Here is an 18775-nt window from a genome sequence, read left to right on the forward strand (position 1 = left end):
TCGGCTGGTATTCTCGTGCGGAGATGCTTTGGCTTTCAAGCCCCGTCGTTACGAACATAGCTTGGACCCATCAACAAGCGGTTGGAAAAATGGAGCCAATCGTTCTCAACGTCGACATGTCAAGGGTTCCTAGGGTGGAAGACTTGGTTCGTGGATGGCGGGCAGACGCGTGCGTTAGTGACCGCCAGTCTGTGCTGCGCACCAACGTCGAAACATCACTGAGATGGGCACAGACAAAGGGCGGTGGTTTGTAAAGTCTGATCCTTGATTGATTCTATATGCGCGACATAGGGTGGTGCCTTTTCAGACCTCCCATGATTGGCCTGATGTGGCAGCTCGGATCGATGGTGGCGGGGCGAGGCGCTTATTTGGCCTCGTCGAAGACGTAGGTCAAGTGGCAGCGACCGCAGTACTGGCGGTTGTGCATGGCGGCCATGAAGACACCAGCACCGCACTCGGGCTGGGGGCACTCGCGGCGGAGACGCTCGATCTTGCCGTCGCCGTCCACCTTGTAGTACTTGAGCACGGCGAGCTTGGTCTTCTTGCGCTTGTGCTTGATCTTCTTGGGGGTGGTGTAGACCTTCTTCTTCCTCTTCTTGCCACCACCACGCAGGCGCAGCACCAGGTGGAGCGTCGACTCCTTCTGGATGTTGTAGTCGGAAAGAGTGCGGCCATCCTCGAGCTGCTTGCCGGCGAAGATCAGACGCTGCTGGTCCGGGGGAATGCCCTCCTTGTCTGCGCTCTTGTTAGGCGGGGCGCCATGCGTGCGGCAGCGTGGACGACATACCCTGGATCTTGGACTTCACATTGTCGATGGTGTCCGAAGACTCCACCTCAAGGGTGATGGTCTTACCCGTGAGGGTCTTGACGAAAATCTGCATGGCGGCCTGCGGAGGTTAGTAGAGAAGGAAGGAGGGCGCGCAGGCGTGGGCGCAGTAGATGTGCGGCTGCTTACCTAGACAAGCGGGTTGTCTTCCTCAGTCGGTGCAGAAAAGGTTGCTGGGGGAAATTCTCTGGATAAGGCGAGGCGTTTTAGCAACTGTGGGCTACGTTACTAAGCGAGCCGAAAGTGGCTGGTGTGGCGGCAAAACTGGGAAGGAGCGATCGGTGGGTGGGTCCCGGCGTGGCGCCAGCGTTGCTGGGTAACCGCGCGCAGATGTTTGTGTTGACGGGCTGGCGGAAGACGTCCTAGACACCGTCCGTCATCTCCACCTCGCCGCGCAGATACATCCAACCTCGCGAATCCACATCCTCGCCCGCATCTCATCCCCACAGCCTCTAGCGCATCCATTGCCTGGTTGCCTTTCTCTGGCCGCACATCGCCAGCACCTGCCGCGCTCTCCACCTGTCTGCATAGGCTTCGGCCGCTGACACTCACACTGACACTCGCTCTTACACTTACACTTACGTGACGCAGGCTCTGGGAGACTGCACTGTACTGAGGATACCGTAAGGAGACCAACCGCCCGGCGGAGCGCCGCTTGTATTTGCGTGAGGTAGGCTGGACACCCGTTGCTCGGATGAAGACTGGCTCACACGCATCAGTATCGGACAACAAAGGACACCCGTCCTCGGACAACAAACACCGGACTCGACGAGCATAGCAAAATGCTGTCCACCAATTCACCCCAGGGCATCTCCCGCCGACGAATGCAGCACAGGCGCCAACTCTCGACACCAAACGCATTCGAGATGCCCAGCGTACGACACAGCCCTGTCAGCCAACAGCAACGGCGGCACAACCGGTCAGGCATGAGCCTGGATCTCCGAGGCCTCAACCTCGAGTCGATCCACGCACCCAGCCCCGGTCCCTACCAGCAGGAGCACAGTGCCGTAAGTTTTACTAACCATCTAGGACAACCACCACAGCAAACTATGCAAGTAGCGCAATCGCACAGCCAGCCCCAGCCGGGCCCCCGGGAGGCCTTCCTACACTCCCCAGTACAGTTATCTCCCAGGTGCAGATCACCGCGGACACCTCTCTACGCTTCCCGTCCGCAGTCTCCCCAGCAGCAGCCTCAATCACCTAACAGACCCCCTACTGAACAACAGTTGAAAGACCTCCACGAGCACATCCAGTCCGTCTATGGCTCATGTGGACAGGTTTTCATCAACATTCTCCCCACACCTGCACCAGCAGCAACACAAGCAGTCATCCCAGAAAAGCCCGCACAACTGCCGAGTCACCAGTCCTTTGGCATGGCTCCTCATCCCACAAACTTCAACGAGGTTGCAGACATCAACCTTCAGCCAACATCGCGTGCCATGACTTTCGACTTCGAGAACCCAGACGCAGACAATGGATACGACTCTTCAGGGTACTACACCTCCGATGTCTCGCCGTCACCGCAAGCCTCGCCGCGCATGAGGATGTCACAGCCTTTCCTCCAGGGCATTGCAGAGGACCCGTCTCAGGAGACGCCGTTCTCGCACCCTCCAACACTACTCCCTGCTTTGGACCCCCACATGTCGTCACAGGGCATGTCCAACGGCCTCTCGCTTCCCGTCAGCCCTTTTGAAGAAGCGCCAATGTACACAGATCTCGAGATTGATGCAAGCCTCGAGTACACCGGCATCGCTCCCGAGGAAGTGCAGCGATACATCAGCGAGCAGGACCCCAAGACAAACAAATGGATGTGCCTGTACCAAGACTGCGGTAAAGTCTTCGGCAGGAGGGAAAACATTCGCTCCCACGTCCAAACACATCTCGGCGATAGGCAATACAAGTGCAACGGATGCGGCAAGTGCTTTGTGCGACAACACGACCTGAAGCGCCATGCAAAAATTCACACAGGAAACAAGCCATACAAGTGCCCCTGCGGTGCCGGCTTTGCGCGACAAGACGCACTTACACGGCACCGACAGCGTGGCATGTGTGTTGGTGGATTCGCCGACGCAGTGCGACGACAGGCCAAGCGTGGCAGGCCGAAGAAGCATCGTCCGGAGATGGAGGAGCGTGTAGAAAAAGCAAGCAGGACTCGACGTGCTCTTGTCTCTGCCTCTTCCTCCGTCTCTGCAAGCTCACCCTGCTCCGATACTCGATCGCCATACGAGCCGTATGAGTCGACACAGTCGCAATTGCATTCCGAAACAGGAAGCTTCAACGAGCCAACGAGCGCACCAACAGATCCATTCAGGTATGTAGTTTGCTGTTGTATGTCGACGTGCTCCCGCTAATCTCATCCCAGCTTCGAGCCCCAATCTAGCCCGTACCATGAAGAGACGAACGAGGCAAGCTTCACGCTCACCACATCTTACGCCGGCGAGGTTGCATCCATGAACCTCCTCCAACAGCTATCCGACGAGCCAGCACAAACACCTCCCCTGTCACCAGCTGATTACCGCCCTCGTTCGCGCGAATCGACACGCGACCGCAAACAATCATTCCAGCCGAGCCCTTTGAAGGTTTCAGATTCGCCATCGCGGTCCTCAGTCCAGTCGCAACAGTTCACAACACCGCCCACATCGCCGGTCGAACCAAAGGACGAACTAGAAGACCTCTTCGACATTCGACCTGAGCCTTCGTTTTCGCAGTTCGACCTCGAGATGAGAGCCATGAGCGACTTCACAGCCGGTGACTCGAACTCATACGACTTTCTAGACTTCGCTGCTGTATAATGCCGCGACACTGGACATTTGGGAGAGGCTGTATCGATACATTAAGATTCACGAACGTAATGATTGGCGTTCTTGTAATCTTGGGAAAACTTCTGAATAGCGTGTTTTGGATTTGAGCGGGCTCGTTATGCTTTCGCAGCAAACACTGTATGTGCATCTGTTCAAGATTGAATTTGTTCTTGGTACTTCGTAATAGGGACCGCGCAGCTATGCTGTTGCGATGATGGCGTTTCGGACCTGGGTTTGTCTTGCTTCACTTCATGAAGAGTTTGTACCGCAAGGTAGACGGCTCTTTGGTCATTCTTTACAAGGCTATTGTGAGCGCACTTGCGTACATGGCATAGCAATCGATATACTGTCAAGGACAGGATTCCACTCGCTACATCCTGTTTGGTTTCCATGCCCACTCTGATGTTCTGGATTACAGCTTCCGGTGGTGAAAGCAAAACCTGTCTATCACCTCACTTCTCACCCTGCCTTCTATCCCAGCAAACCCAGCTGTGCCGTCCATCTCGTCAGCACAGCACAACCGACACCACTATGTCGTCCTCAATTCACGCTCCCACACAGCCCACAGCTACGAACCCACAACGCCACACCGCTATCCCCTCCCACTCCCACTTCATCCCCACACACAGCCACACCGCCCACCGCCGCCGCTCACGCAACTCTCCCCACAAACGCACCCGCTCACCGGCTTCCATAATGCCATCAACCACGTCCGCAAAACCCACCATCGCGCCCGCTAAATCACCCTCTCCCCCCCTTCCTCTTATCCATCCACGCACTGCTAGGCCTCGCAGCCGAGCTGCAAAAACCGGGCGCCCTGCCGCGGCCGCGTGAGGTGGGTTGCGCTCTAGTCGCTGCGGTGTGTATCGGGGTCATTGTGTCCAGTGTGGTTGCGCTGGGACGGGGGGGGCTGGGTCGCTGCTGGGAGGGAGGGAGGGTCAAGGAGTGTGTGATGGTGGAGAAGCTGCGGGAGGGGAAGGGGAAGGGGAAGGGGAAGGAGAAGGAGAAGGAGAAGGAGAAGGAGAGAGAGCACGCGACAGTGCTGGTGTGTGATTTCGCGAAAAGGGAATACGACGATGAGGCGAGCTAGGGCCGTCCAGCAGACACAGGCGCCGAGCGACCCAGAGCAGATCGCGGGTGCTACACCACCACCACCGCAGCAACCTCAGCAACCACTCGCCGCCGACGCGCCGTGCGAGCAGGCTGGGGTCCTGCATTCGCTTCTCTACACCGCACCACCGCCGTCGCCGCACGGTCGGGAATACACGTACCCGTTCCATTCCACCCACTCCCCGCTTCCAGTCACCACCCACGCCTCCGGCCTCCTCGGCCCCTCGCCCTCACCCTCGCCCTCGCTCTCGCCCATGCCACCACGCCGCGTTGCTGCTGCTGCTGCTGCTACCGCAGGAGAATGAGAGCACTTCACAGGCTAGGGGTTCTACAAGGACCAGCAGAAGCTGAAAGCGGTGGGGAAGTGGTCGGCTCTGGGTCCGAGGAGTGGTGTGTCGTTTGAGGAGGTGTTGGGCGGGGTTGTGGAGAGGGAGGAGGTGCGGATTCGTGGTGGAGAGGGAGAGGAGGGGGAGGAATAGGGGCTTGGGGTAGATTCAGTGAATTGGAAAAGGGTGAGCGGGTTGGGGTAGTGTTGTGTGTGTGTGAATGGCATTGATAGGATTGGCAGAATTGCTTGCTGGGGTACTGGCTTCGATGCGCGCCAGATTCAATGGATACAGCTTTGCGCTCGTTGATCTCGTGTCTCGTGGAGCTGTTAGATAAACGCATCTCCATCGCCGTCTCTTGCTTCAAATCCTCTTCCTTGTTGCACCCGCACCTGTGCCGTTGATCTTCCTCGTCCCGGCGGCCTTTTTCCCTGGCTTGCCTTTGACGTCGCCCACCAATTTCTCTGCAGTTCCAACAACCTTGTCCTTCGCCTTCTCCGTGGGTGTACGCCTCTTCTTGACAATCTTGGTTCTTGGTCCTGTTGTGGTGGCCGTGAGTTTTGGCTTCGCAACGCGTCCAGCAGTCGTGTTCGCGCGGGGCTTAGACGTATTGGCTGTGGTGGTAGTACGCTTCTTGGGTGCAACAACGTCCTCAATTTGTTGCACGATACGCGGCTTGCTGTTGCCGGTGCTGGCGCGAGTTGAGGCTGGCATAGTGTCGGTAGTGGCGTGAGTCTGCTGATCAAGCTAGGGAGGCTGGGTCAGGTGTGGTGCACGGCGGATTGTAGCGGAAGATCATGAGAGAAGGATAGATAAGGTCAAGAATGACAGGAAACGAAGAGGGGAACCTTGACAAGAGAGCAAAACCAGAGCCAGCTGAGGTGTGCCGCCTTGGAATTTCGAGGCAGGACGTCGCGCGAAGCTCGAGCTGATAAGAAGACGCATCAAACGAAACTGTGAACGGAAACCACAAACTTCAAGCGAAGACATGGGCGCGACTTACCTTCGAAAGTTGGCGTAGCGTAAGAAAAGAAAGGTCGCAGATGCGACGGGCGTCAAGTTCTTGAGCTGTCGAGGCGAGAAGAGAGATTAGGACGCGGTGGAGGGGGTCGTAATCCACAACCTACTCACCTCCCAAGCGAGACGTGTCTCACAACAACACCTGCAAACAGGTGACTAGTGTTCGGTAATCACATGGGTCAGAAACAGCCGTGACTATTTGGGCAGCTGAGAGTGGTGTTGTGCCTCGTAAGGCTAGACCGTTTGGCGCAGCGTCTTCTCATTCGTCATCGTCGAGCGGTGTGGTGACAGCTGTGCCTGAAGCTCAACGCACGGTGGGAGGCGCGGTTGATTGCAGCACGAATGGTGCCAGGGGATGTGGCACAAGAGATTTGTTCCGTCCCCTTGACGGTCGTGACGACATATGTATGTGGCAGGGGTAAAGCTCAAGGCCTGATGTTCAGTAAGCGCCATGTTTGCCAACCGAGTGACTCACGGCAGGATACGATGTGATGCGATGCAATGCGATGTTGGTCATGTTGATTATCCCAACAAGATAACCAACGTTCGATTGCTCCTATTAACCTCCATGGCGCAAACCGCGCTCAAGCCTCCATGTGCGCGTTGACAACGCACTCAGGCCCCAATGTTGAAGCTCCTAACTCTAACGCCGTGCATGGCCCGCGCTGGGTGCACTTTCTATCGGATAGACTCAGTAAAAGCCCCTGGAAACGAAACTGACATGCAAAGAAACTTTTGAAGAGGGCTGCTGATCACAGGGGTATATGCCTTTCCCGACGCCGAAACTTGTTGAAAGAAGAATTGCCGCCTTCTTCAAGATATGCATATCATATCGCAAAATCGTTACTTCTTGACCTTGTGGTTGAAGTTGATTCAAACCACTCATGTGCAAACATTAAAGTTGTACATTTAAAACTTGAGCTCCTTGGGCTTCTCCCAGGTGAAGTCCTGGTTGGTGAAGTGACCGTTCTTGGCGGTCTGGTTGTAGATGGGGTTGGTGAGGTTCAGCTCCTTGACAATGACACCAGGGCGGAGGTCAAAGTTCTTGAGGATAATCTCGACGAGCTCGTCGGAAGACTTGTCTGAGGTGCCGTAGGTCTCAACGAAGAGGGACAGCGGCTCAGCAACACCAATGGCGTAGGACAGCTGGACCAATGCACGACGGGCCAACTTGGCGTTGACGAGCGACTTGGCGATCCAGCGGGCAAGGTAGGCAGCGGAGCGGTCGACCTTGGAGTAGTCCTTTCCGGAGAAAGCACCACCACCGTGGGCACCCCAGCCACCGTAGGTGTCGACGATGATCTTACGGCCAGTGAGACCGGCGTCACCCTGGGGTCCACCGATGATGAACAGGCCAGAGGGCTGGATGTGGTACTTGACGTTGTCGTCGAGGTACTTTGCGGGGATGACCTTCTTGACAATCTTCTCCTTGATCTCCTTGCGGAGCTCCTCGGTGGTGATGTCCTCGCTGTGCTGGGCAGAGACGACGACGGTGTCCACACGCAGGGGAACCACGGCACCGCCATCGTGAGCGTACTCGACGGTGACCTGGGTCTTGGTGTCGGGTCGCAGCCAGGGCAGGGAGCCGTTGTTGCGGGCCTCGGTCATGGCAGAGTTGAGCTTGTGGGAGAGGAGGAGGGTCAAGGGCAGGAGCTCAGGGGTCTCGTCGGTGGCATATCCGAACATGATACCCTGGTCACCAGCACCGAGCTTCTCAAGAGCCTCCTCGTAGTGGAGACCCTGGGCAATGTCGGGCGACTGCTGCTCAATGGCAACGAGGACGTTGCAGGTCTTGTAGTCGAAGCCCTTGTCGGACGAGTCGTAACCAATGTCCTTGATAGCACCACGGATGATCTTCTGGTAGTCGAGGTGGGCCTTTGTGGTGATCTCACCAAAGACCATGATCATGCCGGTCTTGGTGGCAGTCTCGCAGGCAACCTTGGAGAGGGGATCCTCCTTGAGGCAGGCATCGAGGATGGCATCGGAGACCTGGTCGCTGTGGCCGCGTTAGCGTTACGTTCTTTCTTGTGGTTGTTGTAGTTGTTGTTCTTTTTGTTGTTGTTCTTTTTGTTGTTGTTGTTGTTGTTGTCGTTGAGTATTTGGTGGGGGGGAGTCGAGAGTGTACACGTCATGTACATTTGCATCGACTCCAGCGCAGACAGGGATATTATGGGACGGTGACATACCAGATCTTGTCGGGGTGACCCTCACCAACCGACTCGGAGGTGAAGAGGAAGGTGCTGCCCTGGACAATGGTAAGAACGACGCGGGGCAACAGCGGGGATCCAAGGTACCTTGCTGGGCGAGGAGCCGTTGGTGCCGTTGGGGACAGTCATTGTGGAGGGGTGTGTGGAAGCAACAAGATAGTCTAGGACTTGCGACCGCGTGGATTGCGTGAGAGGACGAGAGGAAGGTGGGAGGCAAGGAGGGAGGGGCCAGCGCGGTTTTATGAGGGTTGGAGTCGTTTCCAATCTGCCGAAAAAAGTGCGTTCACAGCCATAGCCGCCCGCATTCCGAGTTGGACTAGTGTAGCACACCATTGTCTGACCGCCGTGGGGAGCCAATCACGAGCGCCTGGCCCTCGAGCAAACCGCCCTGCAGAACGAGGTTCCCCTCCACGCGCCCCACTACTGGCTGGCCAGCATGCAGCCTGTGTGTTGCCGTTGTCTGGACACACGTTGGATGAGCCGCTTCCAACGTGAGACACCCAGAATGCGAGACGTTTTGAAACCCTGAGCTGCGGCAAGCTTTCACCAGCCAGGAAGGTCGACGGTCTAGCCCCAAGAAGGGCAGTGTGGGCAGTGCAGCGGTATCGGCTGACCTAATCTGCCAAGTCCCAAGAACGTCCGTAGTACGTATCTACTATAGTACTATGGCATCCGGCGAAACTGAAAGTAGAGTCCTATGGCCAGTGCGGTGGGGCCTATGCAGAAACGCCTGTTGATGTTTATAACGAGCGCGCACAGATGTTGTTGTGGATGACAAAGAGAGAAGATGTCCGCTAATTGGTGTAAAGCCAAGAAAACCTCACGAGTCGGGCTTGCCAAGCCTCTGCTTTTCCTCCACATTGCACTGGCCATGGGACTCTACTTTCGCCGGAGACGATAGTCCATGCCACCAGGCAGACCGCCCTGGCAGAAATCTTTCGCTGGTGGCGCAGTGCTGTTGCAGTGACGCAGTGACGCAACACTCTGACAGCCGTGTAGTCGCAGCCATGAGCAAGTTCGGTACACTGGTCATGGTAAGAAGCACGCTGAGCAGCGAGCAAGACGCAGTAGGCTGATGCACACCACAGGGCCCAGCGGGCGCCGGCAAGTCCACCTTCTGCACCGGCCTCATCCAGCATCTGCAGAACAACAAGCGCCCATGCTTCTACGTCAACCTCGACCCGGCCGCCGAAGACTTTGCGTTCGAGCCGGACCTCGACATCAAAGATCTGATTAGCCTGGAGGACGTCATGGAGGAGATGAGCCTCGGCCCCAATGGCGGGCTGATCTACTGCTTCGAGTTCCTCATGGAGAATCTCGACTTCCTGACCGACCCGCTCGAGGAAGTCACCGAAGACTACCTGATCGTCTTCGACATGCCCGGCCAGATCGAGCTATACACACACGTGCCCATTCTGCCAGGCCTGGTCAAGACGCTGATGCACGGCAGCCTGAACATCCGCATGTGCGCCGCATACCTGCTCGAAGCCACGTTCGTCGTGGACCGACCCAAGTTCTTCTCCGGCACACTCTCGGCCATGAGCGCCATGCTCATGCTCGAAATGCCGCACATCAACATCCTGAGCAAGATGGACCTGGTCAAGGGCCAGGTTGCGAAGCGCGAGATGAAGCGCTTCGTGCAGGTCGACGCTGATCTCATCGAGGACGACCCTTCGCGCAAGACGACCGACGAGGAAGACAACAAGAAATACAGGGACCCTGCGACCACGGAGAGCCTGATGAGCGGCTCGGCCTTCCACAAGCTCAACAAGGCTGTCGCACAGCTCATCGATGACTTCAGCATGGTCTCGTATCTCAAGCTGGACGTCCAGGATGAGGAGAGTCTGGGTGCCGTGTTGAGCTACATTGACGATGCGATTCAGTTCCACGAGGCGCAGGAACCCAAGGAGCCCAAGGAGGCTGATATGGACGAGTAGAGCGAGTAGTTGGACACGCAATTGCATGAGCGGCGTTACGGCAACGGCGCTTGGAGGCATTGGGTGGCGCATTGGAATTTAGACAGACGAACCGACAATCGTCCATGTATTTAGACAGACGAACTGACAATCGTCCAGGCACGGCTGTGAAGAACAACGATACCCCAATCACATATCCACACATATCCACACAACAAGTCTCTGCGAACCAATAGCTTTCCATACCCAACCAAGAGACCATCAAGTCAGCCCCAGCTGACACTGCGGACTCCTGTTCCCATCACTCTCCATCTCGCAATACGGCATCCTGACCGGCTCAGACTTGACCCCCTTGGCCACCAACCGCTCCCTCAAGTCGCTCAACCGCGGACTCGCCTCGATCTGACTCCTGTTCTGCCCCGCTCCGTCCTTGCTCCCACTCCACAGCACCTCCGCCGCCGCCGCCGCCCTCGGCCAAAGCATCTGATCCAGATTCACCGCATCCGTCTGCTCGCCCCACATGTGCGCCTCGCCGCCGATGACAAGGTGGTGCAGGTGCTCTGGCACGCCCTCGTAGGGATCCTTGGAGTACACGAGCCGCCAGTTGTGCAACGGAGCGCAGTAATCCAGATACGGCCAAGCGTCGCTCGACGGCTCGCCCGGCGCGAAATCAAGCCACTGGCCCTTGCCGCAGTCGAGGTACCAGTACTTGTAGTTACCGACGAGGGCCTTGTGGCCGGCTTCCACAATGGACAGCACGGCCTCGTCGCTCTGCCAGCTCTGCACGATCACGTCGCGACCCAGCGTCAGGTTCCACGTTAGCAGCATCTCCTCCCACACGATCGGCGCCAGGCCTTGGGCGCGCACTCGCTCGTGGTTCCTGTCCACAAACGCTTGCATCAGCGGCTGCAGCACCGCTGGGTCCGACGAGTGGACGCTCGAGTCGAGCCGGTACGCGTTCAGGTTGACTTCGTCGCCGCCGGTGTGGAAGTAGCCCGTGTACGGGGCGACGCGGGGCATCAGGTCTGCGAACAGGGTGTCGAGGAACGTGTCGACGGCGGTGGAGTTGAGCTTCAGCGTGCCCGACGGCGGCTCGGCCGCGTACGTGTCCCAGTCTGGCTGCTGGTTGTATGCGGCGATGAGGTCCGGGGCTGAGTACCAGATGCTCGATGTGTGGCCTGGCATGTCGATTTCGGTGACGAGTTGCACGCCTTGCAGTGCTGCGTAGCGCTGCAGGTCTGCAAAGTCGGCGGCGCTGTAGATGTACTCTGGACGATACGCGCCCTTGCGCGCCAGGTCCGGCAGAGAGGGGATTTCAAGAGGCCAGGACTGCGAGTCGGTGGCGTGGAGGTGCAGACGGTTCATCTTCGTGTAGGCGGCGGCATCAATCTGCCTCTTGATGTCTGGCACAGGGATGAAGGTCCTCGACACATCTAGGTTGATGCCACGATGCTCAAATTGCGGTTCGTCGTAGATGGTGACCGGGGCGAGAGGCGTGTAGATTTGTTTTCCGTCCGAGTGCTGGAAGAACAGCTGTGTGAAGGTCGTCAGGCCTCGCGCGATGCCCACACTGCTGTTCGCGGCAATGCTCGCAACGCCAGCGTCTGTAAGAGACAGCGTGTACGATTCGTCGACTTCTCCCGCTAGCGCCTTTGCAACGTCTGATGGCTCCGAGGCGAGCAAACGAATATCGACATGGTCGATATATCTTGCCTTCTTCCCTGGCGCCGGCTCTTCCCAGTTCCGTGCATGGAATTTCCATGGGTAGAAACCCTGCTTGAAGATGGTCTTCCAAGCCGCCCGAATGGCGTAGTCAACGATGTCGCCTCCCTTGACCCCCTCTGCACCCCTCTCAGGATGGTAGTCGTCGAAAGGTTGGGTGTAACGCGTGTGCAGGCTCAGATCGTGCCCGCCGCTGTCCTGTGGATGAACATCTGTGTTAGAGTTTGCAGCAAACAGAAACGGAGCTTGCTCGGGGTGGTAGTCTACATTTCTTGCGCCAGCTTGATACCAGTAGAACGTCACGTTCTTCGCTATCCACAGTACTGTGTCTCCGTGCTCGTATGATTTGGGGATTGGCCACAGGGCCGAGGAGACGGACAGGAAGAGGGGAACGGACAGGAGGCGTCTCATTCTGAAGACGTGGATAGAGGAGGAGGCGGAAGCAATTCAGTCAAGGTGTCTATATGCGCGGAGTTGGGCACGCGTGATGCTAAGACGGGAATGGGAATGGACATGGGACGGAGATTACTGGAATGAAGCTGGCGCAAGGAACTGGGGAGCCGGTGCTTTTCTCGCATGCAACTGCTGATCTCCAGGGCTTCTTCGTGTGTGTGCCAGTAAGCAGCCTTGATGTGAATACCCTTGGAGGACTTGAAAGTGGTTGGACCATTGTCGTGGGAGGCTCGAGGGTCGGTGTTGCGGGGTCGGTGTGGGGCATCCGCAAGTCTCCTGAGAGATGCCTACCTGCCTACTGTGTAGTCCCTGGGGGTTTCGCAGGTGCGTGCCATGGGCCACTCTCCCATCAGATCGAGCGTCGTTATGCTGAAGATGTCTAGTGGCGTGTCCAAAGTGCAGACTCGGGAGGACGAAGCACACACCGATGACTGATGAAAGCTCCACCGATCCCAACTCTCCGAGTCTGCAGGCACACCGCACAACGTCAGCGCGCTCAACTAACTGCGTGACAGCACCGGCCCTTGGTCTCGCCGCGCGCAAAGCAATGCTTCATCACTCGCACGACAGCCATCGTGGAAGTTTCCCAATGGAGTCCAGACAGGTCCGAGGGCCGCCCGTTCTCTCGCCTCCGATTGGATGTCGGGCCATGGAAGTCCAAGAGGACCGACCGTCAGTGCCTGGCTCGTTCACGCATCTCGCGATCCTTCCCTCGACGGCGAGTCGGCAGCCTTGTCTCCTGCCGCGACTGTGGTTAGTCTGTGACGCCGAGGTGCGCACATGCAGCGATGGACGTTGTCTTCGCGAGGCTCTGATTGGAACGAATCCACGTTCTGGTCAACAGGCCGTAGGTTTGACTTTGTCGACTAGAGTCACTAGACTAGTGCGACGCGAGGCAGGCGTGTACATATATATATATATATATATCCTGCCTTTGTCTCGCAGGCTCCGTCCGCTTGACGTCGTTGCAACATGGCTGCCATGGCCCACATCGCACCCACGCACTCGCTGACCCCCTGCCTGCTGGGAGGGCTCATCGTGCTGTACGTGGGCTACAGGATCGCCTCCACGCTGCAGACCAACGCCCGGATCCGCAAGCTCGGCGCACGAGCGCCTGTCAGGAAGACGTACGTGCCCTTTGGCCTGGACATGGCGTACGAAGTCGTCAGCTATGCGCGCAGAAACGGGACGTACGACATGTGGCTCCGCATGTTCGACCAGTGGGCAGGCCCTGGCCGGTACACCATCGAGGCGGGCGTAGGCGAAAGAGTGATCCTGACGGCGGAGCCGGAGAACATCAAGGCCATTCTCGCCACCCAGTTCAAGGACTACGGCAAGGGCGAAGAGTTCAGGAAGGCCTGGCATGCCTTTCTGGGAAACGGCATCTTCACCACCGACTCGACGCTCTGGCACACCTCGCGCCAGCTCATCCGCCCGCAGTTCGTCAAGGACCGCCTGTCCGACCTCGACCTCTTCGAAACGCAGACCCAGGTCCTCGTCGCCAAGCTCGCTGGCGGCCAGCCCGTGGACACGCTGGACATGATGTTCCGCTACACCCTGGACGCAGCCACCCACTTCCTCCTCGGCACCTCGGTCGACTCGCTGCACCACCCGCAGACCCGCTTCGCCGACGCCTTCTCCAACGCCCAGCGCGTGCAGAGCATCATCGCGCGCCTAGGGCCGCTCAACTGGGCCGTTCCCCGCACGCGCATGGGCTTCTACGACTCCATCAAGACCATCGACGACTTCGTCTCCCTGTACATCGACCGCGCCCTCGCCCTCTCGCCGGAAGAGCTCGAGAAGAAAACCAGCCACGACGCCGACTACACCTTCCTGCACGCCATCGCCGCCTACACGCGCGACCGACAGATGCTGCGCGACCAGCTGGTCTCCGTCCTGCTCGCGGGCCGCGACACCACCGCCTGCACGCTGACATGGGCTTTGTACCACCTCTCCCTCTCGCCCGCCATCGCCTCCAAGCTGCGCCAGGAAATCCTCGACACCGTCGGCCGGCCCGCCTCCAAACCAACCTACCAACACCTCAAAAGCATGAAGTACCTCCAGCACGTCCTGAACGAAACACTGCGTCTCTACCCCGTCGTCCCCTACAACGTGCGCGTGGCTCTGACCGACACCACGCTGCCCACCGGCGGCGGCCCCCAGGGTGACCAGCCGATTGGCGTGCTGGCGGGCACGCCGATCGGCTACAGCACGCTTGTCATGCAGCGACGACGCGACCTGTATCCAGCGGCCTCGACCGGATTCGCAGACCCGACCCTGTTCGTGCCGGAGCGCTGGGACAGCTGGACGCCGCCGAGCTGGACGTATGTGCCGTTCAACGGGGGGCCGAGGATCTGTATCGGCCAGCAGGTATGTTTTGCCTTTTTCTCTTCTCGCTTTCTCAATTCCGCGAGTGGAGCGATGAGGTGGTGAAGGGATGAGACGATGAAGTGATGAGACGATGAGGTGATGAGGTGACGAAGTGATGAAGTGATGAGGCAATGAGGCAATGAGGCAACGACACTAACGCACGCACAGTTCGCCCTCACGGAAATGGGCTACACGCTCGTCCGGCTACTGCAGCGCTTCGAGCGCATCGACAACCTCATGGACGGAGTCCACCCCGGCCTGCACGCCGACATCGTGCTGCAGCCCGCGCGCGAGGTGAGGATTGCGTTTCGCGAGTAGCGCAAAGCGTGACGTGAGAGTATGGAGCGAGGGCACAAGGCGCGAGAGTACCAAGGCGTGAGAACAGATATCGAGGTGAACGGGTGGGTAGCAGAGTTGTATCTGATTTGCGAGGGCGACTACAGCAGACATGATGATGATGATGATGATGATGATGATGATGATGATGATGATGATGATGATGATGATCACGACTGATGAATGACAGCACCATGTAACAAACACCTTCACGATGTGCTAGAACATCCAACCCTCATCGCATTCCAAAACACCCCACCAGACCCTGCAACACAACAGGTCTGAGGAGTGTAATTCACAAGGATCGATTCCGGATAGGGGCTGGAACTGCTAAACTGTGATGGAATGTAATCTGATGTAATGTGATGGATATATATAGTGGAAGAGGAGATGTATAGTACAAGAAGTAATCAACTAATCTGATGCATGTCGTGTTAGAAAAAGGAAAAAAAAAAAAAGTCATCGTGATATCATGCAGCGAGAGGCCAGTGGTGTCGTATCCAACACGCTCTCGTACCAACATGTATGCTATGCACCGTGCTACATGCCCAATCTATGCGCCAAATGCCCGTGGGTAGTGGGGAAGAAAAAAGTCGTCGTCGTGAAGGGTCCTTCGTCTATCGATTCCTCGCTCTAGATCTCGCCGGCGAGCACACTGCCACTGCCTACGCTGCCGCCCAGGTCCCAGTAATTCCTCTGGCTGCTCCCGCTCCGTTTGCTCTTCTTCGTGCTCTGACTCGCGCAGCTGGAACTGCTCCTCAACGTCTTCTGCCGCAGACTGCTCTGCGCGTTGAAATGCGTGCGGTATGTGGTTGAAGAATCCCGTCGTTTCGCCTCCCTGGGTTGTGGCGAGGACGACGTCGGGAGCCCTCTATCCGTCGTCCTGCTGACCAAAGGGTGGTTCTGGCGAATCATGGCCGCGCGACGGGCAGATGCAGCACCGTCGTCTGTAGTGTGTGTTGAGGCGGACGCTCGTCGTGTGGGCGTTGGTGTGCTGGATCGTCGAGATGTAAAGCGCTTCACCAGAACGCTGAAAATCATCTTGACGTCGAGATCACGCTCCCAGTACTCTCGCTCGCGGATGGCGTCCTCGGTGACAGCTCGTGCAGCAGCAGCCGGGTCTGGCTGAGACGTGTCCACGGCATCGACCTCATCGGGCTCCTCCTCAATGCCCCACAAGGATGCTTCGCTGTAAGTGTGTGATGTTTGTTGGGGTGGAAATGTCGCCGCGAACTGCACCGAAGCGGGCGAGTGGGCGGAGGACTGCGAGCTGGTTGGAAGCGAGGACGCGAGATCAGTCGCAACAGCTGGTGCCAAGCCTGCATACTCGGGAGCTGCCTGCGCACGCTGGTAGGTGGAGAAGGCACCTGGATGCTCAGAGAGTTGGTGGACCAGAACTCCAAGTTCCTGCGCTACGCGCTCCAGCACTCGCGTCTGCCAGTCCTCTCCAGGGTCTGCAGAGGCATCTGCCACTGCGTCTCGTAGTGCTTGGTTGGCCGGAGAAAGCATTGGAGATGCAGCCTGTGGCGTCATGGCTTCTTCAGGCAGCGTCTCGCCGAAGATGACGGAAAGCGTGTCCTGATCGAGACCGATGAGGTCTCGGATGACGCGCGTGGTGAGTCGTTGCCAGAAGGACATGTTCTCTGTACCCTCGTCTGAGCCCTCGCTCTGCTCGCTCTGCTCGCTCGTGACAGTGCAGGCCGCCGAAGAGGTCGAGCTGGCTGTGTCTTGGCGTGCAGTGTCTCTTTGGCTGCGAGCTGACGTGGCCATGCTCATGCGTCGTCTCCTCCGTGTCTCGCGCTCAATCTCCTCAAGCACGGCCTTGCTCTGCTCCAGACGCCACTTCTCGATGCGCTGTCGGCGCTCCTGCTCTTGCGTGACTTGGTCCGTGTCGTCGAGGACGGTCAAGTGTCGCTGCACACTCGAGCGCCGTCTCGCAGCGCGTCTGCGTGGAGAGCGCTCGAACTGCCACATGTGCTCCTGCATGGTGGCGTCTGGATGGAAGGAGCCCAGTCCGTCGTGGTTGGGCAGCACCGTGTCGCCGCTCTGTTGCAGCCTGGAGGCGGGCAGAGCATGCTCAGAGGGCTCGTGGAAGGCATGCAGTCCGTCGTCGAGGCTGTCCAGCTCCTCCTCGGTGCCCAGGAAGGTGCCGTTGTCGTCATCGTGGTCTGAGCGGGCCGCCGTGTCGAGCGAGCCACACTCACTGAAGCGCGACAGACCAGCTGTGCGTGGCGTACGTTCGGTCGAGGTGGTGTGTGTGCGGGCTATCGTCGAAGGGGCCGTTGGCGAGAAGAGGACCCATTCCTCCGACTCCTCGAGGCGGCGCTTGAGTTGCTGCGAGCTGGTTGCAACCGCCGCAGCGGGCTCGGGTGCATGGAACGAAAGCTGTCGAGAGGTTGGGGGACGGTGTTGTTGCGCAAAAGCCATCGTCTGTGGTCGCTGGGCGGTCGTGGCGATGTGGGAGGGAGCCTCTGACGTGCGAAGCAAGGCACGCGGTGTGTATATCGGGCAGCTACGGGGAGGGGAGGATGGTGAAGGGGCGGTGGGTTCCCGGTATGCGGCCGAATGCGCGCCTCGGGAGCAAGCAGTATCTTTCGTTATTGTCTTGCGCACTTCATGCCTCGTTACCAAGTCTGGAGATTCTCAAGCGTCGAGCGGTGAATTGAGGGGATGTCTGGCGTAATGATGCTACCACCACGCGCTAGCTAGCACGTCAAGCCACCGGTTTCAGTGGACTCGCGCGACAAGTGGTCAGGCGCAACTTGCGGCGCAACAAAGGTGCAGATGAACAGATGGTCAAAGGAGAGGAAGAGAATCCGTCGACTCCCTTTGTTGGTGCAAGCAAACAAGTCAGATTCAACAAGACGCGTGCAAGACGCTGGACGGCGGTACAGTAGGGGGGAGGGCTGCAGATAAGCTCTTATCGCCTGCATTGCACCACCGCCCCACCACAACCTCTCATCTGAATACCCACCACCTACGGTACATGAGTCCACCCGTACCGCCAAATCTTGATTCCATCTCAACGTCGTCTGAGCGAATCACGTTGCACTGCTGTCTGCTCGTCCCTTGCGCAAGACGTCACAAACGACGACTTGCCCAACCATGAGCCTGCAGCTCTCACAGCAGAGGGCAGGCAGGACGACGTTGGCCAGGGATTCCACACGTGACCGCAGCGTGCCCATAAGGCTGGGCTTGGGCGTGCAGCTGACACGGCATGTTGCATGCTGTCAAGTTTCTTACGCTGCGGGCCGGCACGCCGCCTAAGTCTCGTGCATGTCGTGTCCTCCTCAGCCTTTGGTCTTGTGCTTTAGCCATCGATGTATCTAGACACGGGCTCTTTTTTGCGAACCACCAACTCCCTCTTCAACATGCACGTCATACGTGTATTCCACGTCAGTTACGATTCTCTACCGATTACGCCATGCTTACGGCCAAGCTCGCCCGCCTAACTTGCCGTCCGCGGCATCACTGTGGACTGTGGCTGTTTTGACACACTTCTCTTTAATATTTTCTGATGACAGTCTGCTGTAAGAGATCAAGACCTTGTTCGGGCCGAGTCATGGCACGGAATAATGTCGGCGATGGAATAATGTCGGTGATGGTATGATGTCAGTGCTGATGAAATGTAGGTTTGTTGGTGTAGTGTGTATGTAGGTACATCTCAAAGCATCGCTGTGCCAAACCC

General features: G+C 57.9%; 9 protein-coding genes across 10 annotated transcripts, besides 12 other annotated features; 4 read left to right on the forward strand and 5 right to left on the reverse strand.

The window, feature by feature from the left end:
- Positions 1 to 364: 364 nt before the first annotated feature.
- Positions 365 to 881, reverse strand: EKO05_0001046 (ubiquitin-40S ribosomal protein S27a; the record flags this gene model as incomplete). Its single annotated transcript, XM_038937360.1, has 2 exons — positions 365 to 735; positions 788 to 881. 2 exons carry the CDS (start codon positions 879 to 881, stop codon positions 365 to 367), a joined length of 465 nt encoding a protein of 154 aa, XP_038801810.1.
- Positions 882 to 1367: 486 nt separating this feature from the next.
- Positions 1368 to 1408: a tandem repeat.
- A 200-nt stretch (positions 1409 to 1608) lies between these two features.
- EKO05_0001047 (Metallothionein expression activator) lies at positions 1609 to 3618 on the forward strand (the record flags this gene model as incomplete). Its single annotated transcript, XM_059635564.1, has 2 exons — positions 1609 to 3137; positions 3189 to 3618. 2 exons carry the CDS (start codon positions 1609 to 1611, stop codon positions 3616 to 3618), a joined length of 1959 nt encoding a protein of 652 aa, XP_059491547.1.
- A 980-nt stretch (positions 3619 to 4598) lies between these two features.
- Positions 4599 to 4652: a tandem repeat.
- A 51-nt stretch (positions 4653 to 4703) lies between these two features.
- EKO05_0001048 (uncharacterized protein) lies at positions 4704 to 5042 on the forward strand (the record flags this gene model as incomplete). Its single annotated transcript, XM_038937396.2, has 1 exon — positions 4704 to 5042. The coding sequence occupies one exon, from the start codon at positions 4704 to 4706 to the stop codon at positions 5040 to 5042; it is 339 nt and encodes a 112-aa protein (XP_038801812.2).
- Positions 4936 to 4991: a tandem repeat.
- Positions 5009 to 5027: a tandem repeat.
- A 384-nt stretch (positions 5043 to 5426) lies between the features above and the next one.
- On the reverse strand, positions 5427 to 5777 carry EKO05_0001049 (uncharacterized protein; the record flags this gene model as incomplete). Its single annotated transcript, XM_038944874.1, has 1 exon — positions 5427 to 5777. The coding sequence occupies one exon, from the start codon at positions 5775 to 5777 to the stop codon at positions 5427 to 5429; it is 351 nt and encodes a 116-aa protein (XP_038801813.1).
- Positions 5778 to 6563: 786 nt separating this feature from the next.
- Positions 6564 to 6592: a tandem repeat.
- A 400-nt stretch (positions 6593 to 6992) lies between these two features.
- On the reverse strand, positions 6993 to 8419 carry EKO05_0001050 (Methionine adenosyltransferase; the record flags this gene model as incomplete). Its single annotated transcript, XM_038937390.1, has 3 exons — positions 6993 to 8079; positions 8270 to 8328; positions 8378 to 8419. The coding sequence occupies 3 exons, from the start codon at positions 8417 to 8419 to the stop codon at positions 6993 to 6995; spliced, it is 1188 nt and encodes a 395-aa protein (XP_038801814.1).
- Positions 8109 to 8177: a tandem repeat.
- A 532-nt stretch (positions 8420 to 8951) lies between the features above and the next one.
- Positions 8952 to 9191: a dispersed repeat.
- Positions 9192 to 9297: 106 nt separating this feature from the next.
- Positions 9298 to 10227, forward strand: EKO05_0001051 (uncharacterized protein; the record flags this gene model as incomplete). The annotated part of the gene is made up of 2 exons (XM_038937234.1): positions 9298 to 9324; positions 9379 to 10227. 2 exons carry the CDS (start codon positions 9298 to 9300, stop codon positions 10225 to 10227), a joined length of 876 nt encoding a protein of 291 aa, XP_038801815.1.
- A 240-nt stretch (positions 10228 to 10467) lies between these two features.
- Positions 10468 to 12339, reverse strand: EKO05_0001052 (Beta-N-acetylhexosaminidase; the record flags this gene model as incomplete). 2 transcript variants are annotated; one of them, XM_059635565.1, is made up of 2 exons in its annotated part: positions 10468 to 12126; positions 12196 to 12339. In XM_059635565.1, the coding sequence occupies 2 exons, from the start codon at positions 12337 to 12339 to the stop codon at positions 10468 to 10470; spliced, it is 1803 nt and encodes a 600-aa protein (XP_059491548.1). The 2 variants fall into 2 exon arrangements, with proteins under 2 accessions (XP_059491548.1, XP_038801816.1); XM_038944875.1 differs by having other exon boundaries at positions 10468 to 12339.
- Positions 10656 to 10675: a tandem repeat.
- A 946-nt stretch (positions 12340 to 13285) lies between the features above and the next one.
- Positions 13286 to 13308: a tandem repeat.
- A 45-nt stretch (positions 13309 to 13353) lies between these two features.
- EKO05_0001053 (uncharacterized protein) lies at positions 13354 to 15069 on the forward strand (the record flags this gene model as incomplete). Its single annotated transcript, XM_038937326.1, has 2 exons — positions 13354 to 14751; positions 14920 to 15069. 2 exons carry the CDS (start codon positions 13354 to 13356, stop codon positions 15067 to 15069), a joined length of 1548 nt encoding a protein of 515 aa, XP_038801817.1.
- A 130-nt stretch (positions 15070 to 15199) lies between these two features.
- Positions 15200 to 15258: a tandem repeat.
- Positions 15259 to 15423: 165 nt separating this feature from the next.
- Positions 15424 to 15455: a tandem repeat.
- Positions 15456 to 15720: 265 nt separating this feature from the next.
- EKO05_0001054 (uncharacterized protein) lies at positions 15721 to 17514 on the reverse strand (the record flags this gene model as incomplete). The annotated part of the gene is made up of 1 exon (XM_038944876.1): positions 15721 to 17514. The coding sequence occupies one exon, from the start codon at positions 17512 to 17514 to the stop codon at positions 15721 to 15723; it is 1794 nt and encodes a 597-aa protein (XP_038801818.1).
- Positions 16750 to 16775: a tandem repeat.
- Positions 17515 to 18775: the final 1261 nt, after the last annotated feature.

Source organism: Ascochyta rabiei, chromosome 2 (assembly GCF_004011695.2).
Source record: "Ascochyta rabiei chromosome 2, complete sequence".
In the NCBI taxonomy this organism is placed as follows: domain Eukaryota; kingdom Fungi; phylum Ascomycota; class Dothideomycetes; order Pleosporales; family Didymellaceae; genus Ascochyta; species Ascochyta rabiei.